This window comes from Euprymna scolopes, chromosome 4 (assembly GCF_053919585.1).
Source record: "Euprymna scolopes isolate OS-2025 chromosome 4, ASM5391958v1, whole genome shotgun sequence".
Lineage (NCBI taxonomy): Eukaryota > Metazoa > Mollusca > Cephalopoda > Sepiida > Sepiolidae > Euprymna > Euprymna scolopes.
In genome coordinates this window covers 158,940,958-158,958,240 of record NC_136485.1, presented here as the reverse complement: position 1 = coordinate 158,958,240, position 17,283 = coordinate 158,940,958, and the positions used below count along the sequence as shown (strand labels likewise).

The 17,283-nt window shown below is 33.1% G+C and overlaps 1 protein-coding gene across 1 annotated transcript in view; it reads left to right on the top strand.

Annotated features, from left to right (window-relative positions):
- Window positions 1-17,283, top strand: part of LOC145272399 (netrin receptor unc-40-like) — an 803,917-nt gene that overhangs the window by 560,921 nt on the left and 225,713 nt on the right. The window contains exon 5 of the mRNA XM_080127035.1: window positions 11,934-11,957. Within this exon, the coding sequence (XP_079983161.1) occupies window positions 11,934-11,957 (24 nt within the window). The remainder of the gene's footprint in view (window positions 1-11,933; window positions 11,958-17,283) is intronic.

Below are 17,283 nucleotides of genomic sequence, written 5' to 3'. Positions count from 1 at the left end.
AAGCAAATGGAGGGGGTCAAACAGCACACACAGAGGAAAGAAATTATAAACAGTTTGCTATATCAAAGAACAGCAAAATAATAATAATAGAACATAATGTAATAGTGTATTAAAAAAGTAAAATACTGAAATAACAAGTAAATAGTTAAGTGACAGGGAAATATAGAAAGATATGGTGGTATTTCTGATAGTAATTATTATAATTTAGAAGAGCAGAAGTACAAATCATCAAAATAAAGCAGAAGTTTAAGTTAAAAAATTAAAACAGGAGTTGCATAAGCAGAAAACTAAAAACTAAGGTATTTGATGTTAACAATGAACTTACGGAGGAGTATGTAAATTGCTAAGAAAGTGTGATTTATAATGCCTACAATTTATTGATGTCTCATATGTTTTATTTATGAGCTTATTTCTGTCTTAAAGCTAATAATATATAATTTTTTGTTACAGCATAAGTAACAAGGTGAATTTAATTTGATGGTGTTAAGTTATACTTGTAGCGATAACTTTGAAAAAATCATTTTAAAAATACACTTACAAAATATTAAATGATAACACTGACACGACCTAAAGGAAAAAAAACCTAAAACATGTAGCCGTATAAATAAGCCAAAATATCCCTGTAGACAGAAAGATTTAACAACCAAGCCACAATAGCAACTGAGGACAATCATTCTATAAATAATATTGCATTGGTATTGCAGTACTACCTTCAAGGAAAGATATACAAGCCATAAATGCTCCTTCAATGATCTAGACTCCACAATTAAAACCACTTTTTTATACTATCGTGAATAGACTAATCAAAATCAAACACCAATTGTTAAATGGGATGTTTTAAAGAAAACTAGTACTTGTCAATTTAATAATTATTTATAACTAACTAGCATTTCAGCCCGGCGTTGCCCGGGTGTTAAGAGGTGTATGTTGAGCAAAAACAAACAGTGATCAATTTTTTAAACTTTGACCCCTATTATGACTCCTTAACATTTATTGTTTTGGGCTCAAACGAAGTTATAAAGTTAGATCCATATCCAAGGTATCTATATCTAAAATCTCAAGTGTTTAGACCCAAAATTGTCGGAGGAGTTTGGTACAGTTCTCAAAGGTCAAATCGTTGAACTTTGACCTCTTTAACAGTCAAATTTCTGGCTGAAAACCGGTTATAAAGATTTTTCTGAATCTCAGTACCCTGTATATCAAATTTCGAGTTTGTAGACTGAAAATTGACAGAGTTATTTTGTAGGGAAATGTACCCATACACGCATACAAAGACACACAGACACACATACAGACACCTTCACTTTTATAGATATATCAATTGATTGAAATATTGTAGCGACATTAAACAATGCTTAGTTAAAAATAGAATCATACCTTGCTCTGTTTTTACTGACCACTATTATACAAACCTCGTTAAATTCATTAGTTTCTATCTTAGAATATAGTTAACCTGAAGTTACACACACACACATTTTTTACATAGGCATTACCACGTATCAAGGCCCAGAAGCTACTCGAGGATAAGGGGTAAAGAGTGTACAGTAGTCAATTGGACAATATAGCAATTGTTGGTAATGAAAATTCCGTAAATTTGTTAACTTAAGTGAAACGGCTCATCAATATATATATATATAACAAAAAATGTACTTAATTCACACTCGTAAGTTTTTATTTTTTTAATTGAAAAAAAATATGCATATAAACGCCTGAATTTTTCTTTATAGTATACCTTACACATGTATCGTTGATTATTGGAATACCATTCCAAAACTCCTCAGAGACAAATCTATGTTCCTTAAAAAACTGCTAGAAAATGTATTTTATAGAATATAAGAGAATTTGGAGAAAAAGAAGATAAAAAGATGGAGATGCGTAAAGTCTGCAAAGACATGAATTAAATAAAATAAAAGACCTCATTAATTGTAATATTTAAACACATGAATTCAAAACACACATGAGAAACGTCTTACGTCGCCACATTTCTTACAGTTGAAAATAAAAAAAAATTAATTTATATCACAACAATGTTAATTGAGTTTTCATGAACTGTACCTTTTGACCTTTTAAAATTTATACAAATTTCATTGTCGTGATATTTGATTCTTTGTCTACAAAAGATCATTGTCTAACTTGTAATCTTTTCCAAAGTTACTTGCATCTTCCAAGCGGAAGTAACCACTTTTCATACATTTTGCAAAGCATCTCGGAACTGAAAATTCACCTACAGCACCTTCTCCATATCCTTCATAAACGATATTACTATTTCTGCAGCATTTTCACCTTTTTTAGACAAGAATCACATGAGATGCCGATAATACATCTTTTGATTTTGATAAAGTTTCACCTCTTAACTTTTATTTGCACAACATGGAAATACTTGTTTGTTATTGTATTTCATACGAGTGTATTGAGCTGCTCTTGTTCTGAGAGGTTGGGAGTGCAAGATTGACAGCTTGTCTGACTAGTAGTACATTAGTCCTAAATATTTCCGACTAGTAGTACATTAGTCCTAAATAATAATTAATATTAAGAATGACTATTTTATCAACTGTTGAATAACATAAGGGTAACGATAGTGCCATTTCACACAAAGGAAGAGACCTTTCTCAATCCTCTGTTAGACATGACCCCAAATAGTAGCCCCTTATGTCCAAGTGGCATCACACCTTGGTTGGAGTGAGATAGAATAAAAAAAATCTCCAGTGGACATTCCCAAAGTTGTAATCCCATAGATACAAATTTGACCCATGTGCACTTTGACGTCCAACATTATACGAAACCAACTCTATATGAACAAAAACCTTGCTTTCAAATTCATCGCATACAAGTAAAAAAATAAACAAGAGAAACTTTTGTGAGAAATGTAACAGAGCAAGAAATGCCAAATTATCAGTCATAGCAACATCACTGACAGCCATGGTTAATAATACACTACCTGAAAGCTCATCGTTAAAACTCCTTGGTTTAATATTCACAGGGAACATAAATTGGAAGAAGAACATCGAGAACATTGTCAAAAAATGTCGCGAAGAAGGTGGGCTCCTTTTAATGTGCTAGAAAGTTGTTTATGCCTGAGAGTATCCTGTACCTCTACAAAGCCACCATTCACCCGTGCATGAAGTATTGTTGCCCGATTTAAGCTGGAACATCTGCTACTAGTCTCTCACTCTTATACAGGATTCAAAAAAGAGTCGCCAATCTAATAGGTCCTGCACTGTCAACCAAACCTCTGTCCCATCGACGAAATGTTGCACCCCTGTGCCCATTTTACAAATATTATAATAGAATGTGCTTAGACAAACTCCAAGCACATGAACCCCCTTGGTGTGAATACCCTGACTAACCTGACAAGCAGCAGAATCTCATCCCTACACTGTAGAGATCTATAGATGCCAGAAAGCTTTCTACTAAAATAGTTTTTCCCTTGAACTTAGGAATTCTCTCCCAGGTTCCTGCTTCACTGACTGTACTGATATGCAGAAGTTCAAGTGTAATGTAAAATGCTGCTACACAAGCTACATATGTCTTTGCAAATTTTTCCCCAAATAGTAACCCCTTACATCCAAGTGACATTGTGCTGTGTATGGGGTGAATTAGCAGTAAAAAAAAAAAGGCGACTTAACAGAAATAACCACTTTGGACAAAATGAAAATATTGTTCTTTCAGCAGAATACAGGGTAAACTTTATAATTAATTTTATGTTTCAGTAACCAAATAATTCAAATTAATTTTTTCTATCCTACTTTACTACAGCTAATTAAGGCTTTGTATATTTCAACTTTCTTTACTCTGTAAAATTATATTTATATAATTTTATTATATCAACTTTACTTTTCACAAGTTATTGATGACCATGAAGATCTTCTCTATGCATTTGCTTTTGTTTTGTTTGGGTTCTTTTTATTTTGTTGTGGTAGTTATTATTGTTGTTGAGCATTATTTATTAAGTTACTATGAAATCAGATAATCATTGTTGGCATTCGTTTCTTCTGATAGAATTCTTTTTCGAAAGACACCTAGTACTTACAGGAGGAACCATGTGAAGGTTGCCAACATCCCTAAATTGAAGTGTTTATGTGGAACAAACCGGATTCGAACATGACACACCTAGTTATCAGTCTACGTGATTAACCACTTAGCCGCCTCAATTCCTTGTCGTTGTTGTTGTTAAGTGAACCAGAATTTTTTACATAGAGAACATGAAGATCGATCCTAAGGATGGTCTGATCAGCATGAAGTCCTTCTTACTGATTTCAGCTGTTCGTTAACCTAAATTGGATTTTACTCCCGACACCAGGAAGGGTAAGGCTCAGCAGTTGCATGCAAAGTCAGGGAAATTTTGACCCAGAAATCGCAAAGTACTGGCGCGAAAATAACTCTGTCATTTTTAGTCAGATTTGTGGTTCTGTATTTGAAACATCTTTGCTTGCCACTCGCATAGATAGACTCTTCTTGAATTTTCGTAAGAATTCCGTTAGCCAGGTTGCTCTGACACTACTATTTTATTACTCCATTATGGGTGGGGGTGCTACAGTAGACGAATCATTTCCTTACCAGCTAATTGAAATTCATTTGGAGTTTGTTGACTTCTTTTGTATAAGAGTTCGAGTTGAACTAACCTTCTATTTATCATCATCATCATCATCATCATCATCAGATTAAAGTCCGTTTTACATGCTAGCATGCGTTGAACAGCTTTAAGAAATTGATTTCCAAACTAACCTATCTCTGGCCAGGTCTTTATTCATCCTTTTCCCCTTAAGATTATGTTTATCACTTTCTCTCATGTTTCCGTTGGCCTTCTCCTGTGCAGTGAACTTGATATCTCAAACCTTCTATATCTACCAACCCAGGACCTGTCCATTTTTTCAACATGGCAATACAATCGAAGTCTCTTGTTCTGCACACATCTCCTTATATTTTCTTGATTTAATCTTCCTCTGAGGTCATCAGAACTAAGCCTATCTTACACATCCTTTGTGTCATTTTCATGTCACTTCTCACGATGCAGCATACATGTTTGTTTGTATGTCGTCAATAGTCACTGACCAGGTTTCATTTCCATACATCATCACTAGGGCTGTGACAACAGCATATTCTTTTCATTGTTTTGACTCTGGAGTATATATCCGTTAATATCTTATATGTTTTTATAGAGATAAATGTGATTCTCGGTTGATTAAGTGTGTTGAATATATACCCGAGAGTCAAAAGAACGAAAAGAATATTCTATTGTTACAGCCCTAATCATCACACTGTGTACACATGCCTGACAGACTTTTTCCTTGGACAATGGTTACACTCTGCTGGTTTTTTTTTTATGTAGTATTAAATGAATAAGGTGTCGTATACTTTCTTAACACCATCTTCTCTCGAAGCGATTTATCAAGAAACCCAGTCAACGTTGGAGTAGTATCGCAATGAATTTTAATTCTATTAAGATATATTAAGTTGATTAGTGATACTGAAGTCAACACACACTGTTCAATATTTGTTTTTTTTTTATGTGAATTGGAATATAAATTACTTGGAAGTGAGAAATACCCACTAAAACATTCAGTGTCAGCTGATAAGATAAAGAGAGTGACACTTGTTAAATTGAATGTTGATCGACTTTGGCCTTGAGATATTTTAATTATCGCATCTAGAACGTCTTTGTTCATTGTTTTATTACAATATAACGAAAAACTACTGTCAGGCGTGTATATATATATATATATATATATATATATATATATATATATATAAGAGCAAACAGTTAATGAAACATGTTAAAAAACACTTTGAAAAAGAGTTAAAAACATATTTAATCTGAAAAGGAAACACTTGATAAGTGGATAATCCTTAATCCGCGGAATTTCGAAGAAATACTTTCCTTCTCATCAGAGGGTGGGAATATATATGCAAAATGCGGGATCGAATTTTGCAAATAGAAGTATTTGATGAAACAACAAGTAAGTCAAAGATCTTACTTGATAACAAAAAGTGAAGCAGAGGGAATATGGTGAAGAAAAATGTGATTACACGTGAATGAATAGTCTGGTGAAAGGTGTATAATCCAATGACGGTAAAATCCAAATATATATATATATATATATATATATATATATATATATATATATATAATAGAATTTATTTAAATAAAATCGTAGATGTATGCATGTGTGTGCGTGTCTGTCTTTGTGTAAATATTTAATCAATAAAGTCTTAAACTACTAGTCACATAGCACTGAAATTAGCAGTAAATAATACTCATACACCAGTGATGGTTTATAACGAGTAAAATCTTTGTTTGGATAGATGAATAACGTGGACAGAAATATGTTGACAAGTTGAAATGCAAAATGTTCATTTCAACTTGCTGACATATTTCTGTAACTTTCGCATGCGCATATTCATTCATAGCTTGAAGTGATTTAATTTTAAATCTTCCTTATCTACCTGGTAATAGCTCAAACAGTAGGGAACGCGGATCGAGCGCTAAATGTTTTGATTTCGATTCTTAGCTGATGGCACTCAAGTCATATAAAAAAAAACATGTGAAATCACTACTATATATTAGGTACAATATAATATCCAATAGAGAATTGGCTCTGTAATAATAAATATGAAATTTGTATGAATTAAAATATATTTAAGAATATTTTATGACCGGGCAAAGCCAGGCGCCCCGCTAGTATTCAATAAAATTACAGTTTCCTCTCAACATGATTTTTTTTTAATTATAAAATAAAATAGATAATTTGAAACTGTAAACAGACCGCCATGTTTTTTGTGGATTTTTAAAAAAATTGGAGAGGAAATGGTTTTAATGATGTTTAACTGATAAAGAGCGACTATAAAGGGAGGTAATTAGTTCCTCATTATTTAATGTTTGCGATGATGATTGTTTTTTTTATTTTTGTGACACCGGACGTCGGAAAAGTAAATCAATATCTAGATAACTAGAAATTTGATGTAAAGCTATTCTTTTCTCTATATAACTTATTTTAAAGACGGTATTTTTGAGATTATATATTTCAAAATTCATGTTGATCCATTCATTAGTTTAAGAGATTAAAAAGTTTTAGGAGAGCAGGTTTGGTCGTTTTCGATTCTATGTCGATTTTCATCTAGAATAATGTAGCTTAAATAGTTAAGCACATCATTTCTAATTTAAACTTTAGAATATATTTTTTCTCACTTTTTATTATCAATTCAGGCACAATATTCTTATAAAACCGAAATTATGATTTTTAAAGTAATCCATTTTAATACTTTTATAAATATTCACTATGTACTAACTATTTTCAATTAGCTAGTCTGTAAATTAAAATAGGTTTAGCTACTTTTCCTTTTATTTGGTTTGTTTAACTATTAAAATAGTTGCTCGTTACTAGAGTGCACTCTATGCTCAGCAAGTTATGTTCAAAGAAGTGATACCATCGGTAAAGCTATGCATCTATCTCCTTTCCGTACCTGTGTCAAAGTGTGATTAACTAGACCCCAAAACTTTAGTAAGGTTACTACTCTAGAAAAGAGATAGCTCTGTAAAAAATCGTACAACAAGGCAGGTTTCTGTCACACATTAAACAACATAGATTTTTGTAGTCCTAACTTTAGTGGCGAAGAGAGTGGCTCCTATTTTTTACAATGTGTTCCACTTGAAACAAATCCTTGATAATTCGGACTGTTATCCTTGTGAAAGATAATTTAATAAATATTTTGAGCATTGATTTGAAAAATAGGCTACATTTGTTGTTGCATTTTTTTACATGGAGGTCACCACTTATCAAGGCCCAGATGCCACTTGGAGATAAGGGCTAAAGTAGTGTCAACACTAAGATTATCACGTGCCACTAAATCTCGTAGCAGTGTCATGCGCTACTTTTAAACATTTTATACTCCCCTTCACTCCAAACAAGGCATATTGGATGTAAGGCGCCACAACTTGAGACGATGCTTAAGAAAGATTAAGCTGTTGGTTTACGTTGCATTTGAACTTCTGCATATCAGTACAGTTTGGGAAGCAGGTAGCAGGAAGGGGATTCCAAAGTCTAGCTGTTCCAAGGAAGAAGCTATTTGAGTAGAAAGATTTCTGACATTTAGGGACCTCAAAAGTACAAAAGGTAATTCCTCTTTGTAAGCCAACCAATACGTTGTTTTTAATAAACAAAGAATAATTGTATTATCCAATTAATATGAAGTTTTAAGCATTTTATTCAACACATTGTGTACTCTATAAAGAATACAAGATTTTCTGATTAAAATTATAGAGTGTAGAAGGTTTTGAAGACTTAATGTAAACATTTTCTATAATCTTCAAATGATAAAGCATGTGCGTCTTACTGAGAATGGAAAATAAGTTCACACTCAAATCATAGGCATAGGTTTTGAGCGATGGAAGAATCGTAGATATTATTCAAAACATCCAACGACAAATAATATGCATGGAGAAATTTTGTTGGAATGCGTTGTTTGTTCCGAATGTCCAATCCTTGTGACGTCCTCCCAACATACTTCAAACTGCAACTAAATTTAAATTAATGAATAATAGAATTAGGGTAGTAGAGTATCTTTTCTAATCGATGTCAATATCTGAAATTGTGTTTCTACACAAACTTATAATTTATAGTGCATTTCAGACTGAATCCCAAACAATTAATATTAACATAAAAAAATTACATTATAAAAGTTTCAGCGTAAGCATTATACACTGAAATTTGAATTATAATAATATACGTCCATTAATTATATGCCTTACTAATACAAATGTTATTTCAAGGTAATGTGTGACAGACTGATTGACGACAAAGCATCTGATAGAGATTATTAAGACGCATCTAAAACACAGAGTGACTTTCATCCATTTTACCACCAGGTTCTTTGGCTATCAACTCATAAAATAGAAAAATCAAACCAGCATGGACATTGCTAGAAATTATTGGTGACTTTTTTTAATACTTTTTGCCTGTATTTATCGTCTTATGCGTTTGGCAAGGATAGATTAAAAAGAATCTTGTTCTCATACATCAATCTACATTCATCGGACAAAAAGGCTACATCTCTTATAGATGTACCACAAAGGAAACTCCTATGTTTGCAAATATTCGCCTTCCCAAATATGAATATCTGACATATAAGGTGATGACCCAAATTCTGAAGTAAAGCCACACCTTTATAAATGCATATATATGTATATGCATATATGTATATAAGTGGCAAGTCTTTTCATATGAAAATTTATGTCTGTAAAATGTTATTAAGAAGCTAAAACCAATGACGATTCCTATTTTTCTCTTCAAATATTTCCATACTTTCTGACAATAACATAGATTGTATTGGTGGAAAAGTAATGGATCAATAATATGCCAATGCAGCAAGATTACTTATATTAGGAATTAGCTGTCCCGACTCGGCGTTTCCCGGTAGTGTATTTACTTGAAATTTGTTTTGCTTCAATGATGAGTTTGTATTTTCCCCAAAATATTGTAAAACAAATACGCATTAAAATAGTAAAATGGTTTTACTGCATTTTAGGTATTTTTAGCTTGAAATAGATTTATTTTCATGTTTTTGAATTTTTAGATGAGGATTGGTTATTCGTATTATTTTGATTCATCGGACTACTGTTCTCATCTTGATTTTCATAATGTTTCGGCTGATGTAACCTTCGACCTTATTCAGGTGTATCTTGTTGAACTCAGGAATGTTTCTGTCGAACTCAGGAATTTAGAAAGAATTTTGAACGGAATCCTTTATTTACTTCACTGGTGTAGCATACTCTTGTTTCGTCAGTTCAATTCCCAGTGTGGGCGACTGAAAAATACAATTACTTAGAGCCTCTATCTAGTTATAGCTGACAGAACAAGAGCATGCTACCTTTGTAAAGTAAATAAAGGATTCCGTTTGAAATTCCGTCCAAATTCCCAAGTTTTACAGAAATATTACTGAGTTTGGCAAGATACATCTAAAGAAGGTCGGAAGTTACATCGACCAAAACGTTGTGAAAATCACAGTCAAGATGAGAGCAGTAGTCCGATGAATCCAAATAAAAGGAATATGTTTCTTTTATTTCTCACAAACTCTTCCATTACATATGAATAATTCAATTAAAACTTAATTATTCATTCTTACACTAACAAAGTTTACAAAAAAGAATATTTTTAGTTTGTAAATTTTTTCTTGAAACGTGTCATTCAAGATCTAGTATTGAAAAAGGAAAGAAAACGTCTCAAACGAGAAAGTTTAAAAAAGAAAAAAGGACAGAAAATGTATAAATCCGTATAGAAAGCAAGAGAAAATAAACAAGAAAACATCTCACTATAAAATACATTGAACATTGGACGGTGGTGATTTCTCAGCGAAGAAACAGGGGCTTAATCTTAATAATTATTGATAATAATAAAATTTAAAAAAAGGAAAAAAATCATCAGGTATGTAAATTTAGCTTTATGAACAGAGAAAGGAAGGCTTGCTCTCAATAATATCTATCAAGGATGAACGAATACTAAAACCAAGACTTTGCTTCCTCTCTGTCCAGGCTATACAACATTATATTTTGCAAAAGGAGAAAATAAGTAGGTCTTGTTATTTACTTCAACTATCATACCTCAACAATTTAGAGGTGTTTTGTTTTGTTCAAAATATCTACACAATTAAAACAATCCCATTTTCTCCCATCTATCAGATGTTATCAGGTGACATTGACCCTAGGGAATTATTCTTATTTCCTCAGAAGATTAGATACAACGTCAGATAAACATTGAAGGGTAGTCACACTAGAAAAAGTTCACTCTAGCTTGCAAAACATGCCTGAGCAACCTCGTATGGCATTCCACATTATTGGCGTCTCATGCAATTAAAATAAACTAACCTCTTCTAAAAAGGAGAAGGTTAAGCCTGGAAGGATGAATCTCATGAAACTGCGCATGACAGCTAAAAATATAAAATGACATTTAATTGCAAAATCATCAAAACTCTGTCATGGCGATTGTCGAGATGGTATCCTCTATTTGGTATGAACAGTGCATATGTAAAGTTGCTTAGTTCATCTGTATTTTTCCAGTTCACTTATTTTGGTCTGAAACTAACCTACAAGGTGGGACAATAAAATTGTCGCCTTAGGAAAAGCAACATGATTCTGTGGACATGGATGAGTATAGATAAATGAGAAGATGCTGGCTTATTCCAATATATAAAAGGCTATATATCTGTCATATTTTCAAACTCTCTTTTGAAACTAAAACTCACAGAGCGGCGTTAAGGGGCTCAAATGATTGGATTTTTTATGGACCGTTCTTTTATGGGTCTTTAGCTGGTTAAAATAGTTTTTAAGGAGTCAAAAATGGGTCAAAATTGAAAAAATCGTTATACATTTTGTAAATTGATCTTAATTTATTTTTAATTTTTAATCAGTTCATATACGTGTCACGTTAGTATAGTGGTTACGTCATCAGCTTTTAATGCTGCAGTTTTGTTTTTGGCTTCGATTCTAGCTGGTGGTACCCAAATACATTTTTTTTTAAATTGAAATCACGGCTCTATAATAATATATACGAAATCTGGACAAATTAAAATATCGTATTTAAGTGTACTTTACGACCAGGTAAAGCCGATTGCCTCGCCCCCCCCGCCCCCACGCTAGTATATATAAACTGCTGAATGACGATGTTTTCAACTTTATTTGAAAAATGAGTTGTAAAAACTTGTATTAAAAACGCTAAACTTTCCATGCATTTTTTTATGCATGATTTTCGTGTTTTTTTTTTATTACACAGTTTCTTTATTTTAAAATTAATCTCAACAGACATGTATCTACCAGGACTATTGTCAATATTAGTCTGTGTTCTTTTAATTTACATATATATTTTTTTTTCTGTTGTTTTTCCGAAAGTAAACTATTTGTGATTTATGGCTAATGTATTTTCTGTTTATCTTGTCTTTTTCAGATTCTGCAGTAACGTCTAACTCGGGTAAGTAAGGATAAGTATTAAATTAAGTGTGAATTCTTGCAGGAAAAAATTGTCTTTGAAAAATATCTATCGTTTTTTTTTTTACCTGGATGAATGCAATGATACAATAGGTGGAAGAACACATTTTTTATGCAGTATCATGGCAGTATGTAAGCAAAACTAACATGGCACCTTTGCGTTTTTTTTTGCAAATAATACTGACAACAGAAAAGTGAATTCTTCTTTTTTTTTTTTTTAAGTGATTCTTTTTATGAATATGTCACGTAAAAAGCTTGGGATTTTTGCATATTCATTGGTAGTGGTTTGCTTTCAACATGATGTGTGTGGAAAGTCCCCATATGCAATAGATCAATGCTGGTCTATGCAAAATATTTGATTGTACGCTGAAAAGTTGAGACATTATTTCAATTTTTATGAACCTTCTGAGTCAAACATGAAACAAAATGTATTATGGATGTGTTATGCCTTCCGTGGGGCGTCATAAATTAATAAGACAAAAGCATATGCTGAAAAAAAAAAAGAATAACGTTATATTACAATAATACGATGTCGCTAGTGTAACTTCTATTAGTCAACTCAGTTGTTCCTCAGTTTCACCCAGAGGAAGATTTGGCACAAGGCTGGAATGTGAAAAGAATTAGAATGCGCCTTAGAATTGGAGCACTCTGGCCTCTTAAAAATGGTCTGTGTTGTCCTTTTTCATGGGCAGGGAGCCTCAAATAATTATAAATAAACTAAGTTTTCCTCAAAGTGGGACAGCCAGATGTAGGGGTTAGACATCCTAGAAAAATCCAGGAATAATACAGATATAAGGCCACTGAGTCTTAGTCCGGGCTCTATTGGAATGATTATATACCTCCCGTCAATCGTATAAAGATGTGACACAAGGTCAGAAAGTGGGATTTGGTGGACCAGTACACAAGAGGTAGCACACTCTGGCCTTGCAAAGACTGCCTGTACAGTCCCGTCGACATTTCTCACTTAGGGCGTCTCAAATAGCAATAAACTAACTCATCTCCAAAACAAATAAATATTTAAAAGAGAAAAAGCAAGGCCTGGGGAGGTGGACCTCCTAGGAATGCTCAGAATTATACCTCAGTCCACTAGAAGAAAGGCCACCATAAGTCATATCAGCCCATTTCTGTTGGACTGATTGTCAAGAATGGATCCTTGATTAGTATATACTAATCAGCAAGTAGTTTTGTTATTCAATTCCCTAAGTGGACTACAGACAAAGTATACTTATTGAAAGAGAGATGACAGGAGGACATATAAGTTCCAAAATCTTATGTAATTTCGGTTTTACCATGAGTGCACATGCAGATAAATGTGCCATCGTCCAACCATATATAATTTAACATGATTTGAAAAGTTATGTTTAATGCTTATCATTGACAGTTTCTCATGATTACTGTTAGTTGTAACCTCAGTCGCAAAGTAGACAAAGACAAAGACAATTTGAACTCACTTTTTCGTAATAACTACATTTATTTCCTCATTCTCTGCCATGCGTGATTTCTTTTGGCTATAACGTCACCTACCTGATCGTTCCTTTAACGTGCTCTCTCTTTCCTTTTTATAGTTTTTTCCTTACAGTGACATCATTTCGCATTTCATATGCATTTGCATACGTGCATCTTCGCTCTATCACATTAGTAACTAGTTATTGGTAAGTAGTATAATTTTTTACAAACATGGCAGAATAAAGCGTTTATGCATAAAAAAGTGTTGTTTTTAAGCTTGTTTCTAAATAAGTTCTTTGTTTCTTTATTTTTATCTAGATTTGTTGTCTGTGACTAGTGGGCCAAAACTTTGTCCATCTCAAATCATGTCCACTTGAGAATAAGGATATAGTCGTTTGAACAATGGATGCCTCCAGCAGAGAACTGGAAACACTGGCTGGGATAGACATAAGATTACTTAGGAGGAATTGATTATCCAAGAACACAACTATACTGTAGTCTGGTAGGAAGCAGCTTTGTGGTCCCTTGTTCCACAGGTACTATGTTCTAGGAGAGAAATTTTGTTCATGGAAGCTTTGTCTGGTTTTGGGTAAAAAGGAAAGAACTTTGCTTTCTTTCCTGTGGTTGCATTAAACGAGTTCCTGCTGTGCTCCCTTTAAGTTTTACTTTATTCTTTTCATTACCTTTTTTTTTCTTTATGTAACTATAAACATGGCTAGGCCTTTATAGATTTGAACAAGGTATCATTTTTACTGGAACCTAATTTTTTTGCCTAAAAATACTTCAGTTGCTTTTTTATATCATAATGTCAGATCGTTTCACCTTTTTCTATGAATATATATTTATTCATCATTATTTATGTCTGTGTATCCAACATTGCCCCATCTTTAAATCAGCACCTATTATTCGTTCTCGGGCTAGATATAGCCATGATATTGAAAAAAGCCTTTTCATTTGATGATCTGTAAATATCTAATATCAAGGTACAATCATACTTCCGACTCCATCTGTCATAATTGGCGTCATGTTAGGGAAACTCTTTCTTTCTTCAACAAAATTCGTTTTAGCCATTATTTGTCTAACAATGATAAAACTATGGACGACCATACATAACAAAAATATTATTTGCACAGTTCTATTCTCAAATCGAGGTATGGTGTGCGATGTGGCAGATATTGGACATCCAGATTGAGGGATGGGGGACATCCAATTATATTAAAACTATCCCCCTTTCTCATAATATTTCTTCCTGTGAGGACTTATACTTGAATCATTGGGGTATACAATCAAGAAGTTGATCCCAGGCATTATCAAGACTTCAATAGATCTTTGAATGCTTCGTAACAGGAGTTACGATGTATCATTGTTCCATTAACGATAATCAATATTGGTTTATAAAGAGATTGTTTAAAATCTATTATATAAGGTATTTTATCACCTGTAGAATGCATCATCTCAGAACTGCTTCCATATAGATTACAACTTGGCCATCTTCAAATCCAATCATATCAAATTCTTATCCTAAAACATTCGATGAGTGAACAAATACAGTTCATTTAGTTGATTTACGTTAGAACTCTCATAATGTTCATCATCTTTTAGTTGGTAGAGTAACCCTTATCCTTTATTGACTCTTGACCTTGATAAGTGCTGACCCACTGGTTAGGAAATAACAAAATAATTAACAAAATTTGTTTGTTCATCTCTAATAATGCCGCAATATAACAAAATGAATCAAAGACCTTTCTATTCACTTTACAATTATAGCTGTATCTGGTATGATCTAACGATTAAAAGATTTTGTAAAATATAATTGCTCTTAGTCGTTCTTCCTCTTAAAGAAATCCCTTCAAAACTTAATTCAGGAGACTTAGTAGAGATATGTATAGATTCCAGACATACAATTTTTCCAGCTATTCTGTTTCCACATAGATTATTGTATCTGAACAGTTTCTTCCTGCAGCGATGCAGGTGTAAAAATCAGTAACATAAGGGATAAATCTGAATTGGTTACTTAAATTGGCATCTACATGATAAATATACGTGGCAAAGGAAAAACGAGTCAAGCATACAAAATTGAAAATAGCGAAGTTCTACTATTTATTGGCTATTTATGTTGAGCCAATTCCATCATCGGTAAAATAGGTATCAGAGAAATACAAAGCTTAGAGACTTTCGGTGGTTTATGTATCATTGGTCTCTGATAGCTAGCAAGATGAATTTTCTCTTAAGAATGGTTGATTTCGTTTCTTTGTTTTGCAACATAGCATTTTCAATAATTAATTGCATACAATAAGTTATATAATGAATTTTCAACAATCTATCTGCAAATAGTTGGATAAAAATATCATTATTGAGAGCATGATAATATGTTACTCCTATTTTTTTAACACCGGAATCACCACTTATCAAGGCTTGGAGGCCACTCGAGGATAAGGGTTAATGGGTAATACATTAGCCAATGTTATTATAGCATAGTAAACATAAGTAGGGGGAATTTTGTAAATTCGATTACTTAAGGGGACGATCCATCAAGAACTTGTTTACGTTGGACTTGAAGACAATCAGATTGTAGTCACCTGGAAAGCAGGCAATCGGAACAGAGTTTCACAGGCGTGCAGTTATAAGAAAAAAGCTTTGTTCGTAGAATCTACATTTAGGTTTAGGCACAGATAAAGAGTGTGGGAAATTATTGATAGTGGTTTTGGCTAGACGAGTGTTTTTCGTGAGAGTTTGCCAAGGGAGGACCATAGATTGAAGCTCAGATGAGCACTTGCCATGAAAATAACGATAAAGCGGAGACAGGCTCGCAACGTCTCTTCTGTAAGAAAAAGGTTGCAGGGAAGAGAAAAGGGCATTCCCCACTAAGCTACAAAGTCTATTTTGAACTCTGTCAAGGCAGGATATTACAAAGTATGCAGAGGTTTTGTGGTGCCCGGCTGATATCAACTCTTTGATTGTACACCCCAAGACTCAAGTATACGTCCTAGTAGTGATAAATATTATAACAAAGGAAGATAGTTTGAATATGACTGGATGGCCTTTTAATTTGGACGCCTATACTTGATCTTGATTCAGTCAGACGAAGGAAATGCTTTTGTTTATTTATTTTTTGCTAACTTTTAAACTTAGCATTTTTATTTTGACAAATATTGCTACTTTTTATATTTTTCTTTTAAGTATAAACTTTTTTTTTTTTTGACATTCTCTTTGGTGCAACCATTTATATTGTTCGACTTTTGTTTCCTTTTCTCATGACATTTTAGTCCTGTTCAGATATCGTATGCCCTTTTAGCCTTTGACTTTCAATATTTGCACACTTTTATTGTTTACGATTCCATTAAACAAATTGTTCTTAGTCATTCGTTTGCTGCACGTTTTCTCTGATAGGGACATTTTAAAAAGTAGAAGAAAGACGAGACTTGTTTCCTATTTTCCTAAGCAATGTCTTATACACATATGAATGTAAGGTGACTGTAAATTTTCTTACATAGGTAACACAATAAATTGATTGCGATTTTGTTTCATCCCTCCGTAATAAGATATGACACAAGGTCAGAAGATAGTTTACACTAGCTGCGATGAGAGAACACTCCGGCTAGGTTTTAAAATAGTTAAAGTCTGACTTGTTAACATTCACGGTTGAGATTACCAATGAACCGACCATCCAGAAGGAGGGGCTAATTTTTTAGGATCAAACCGAACTATATATTTATGAAGGTTCTGATGGGTTAAGTGAGCCCTTACATCATTAGAATGATGAACTAAACCTGGTATTACAACTAACGAATATCCAGTGATTCTATATGCCCCGATTAAAGCACATTGTCTCTTCTCCTCTCTCAAGAATACCCATAACAGAC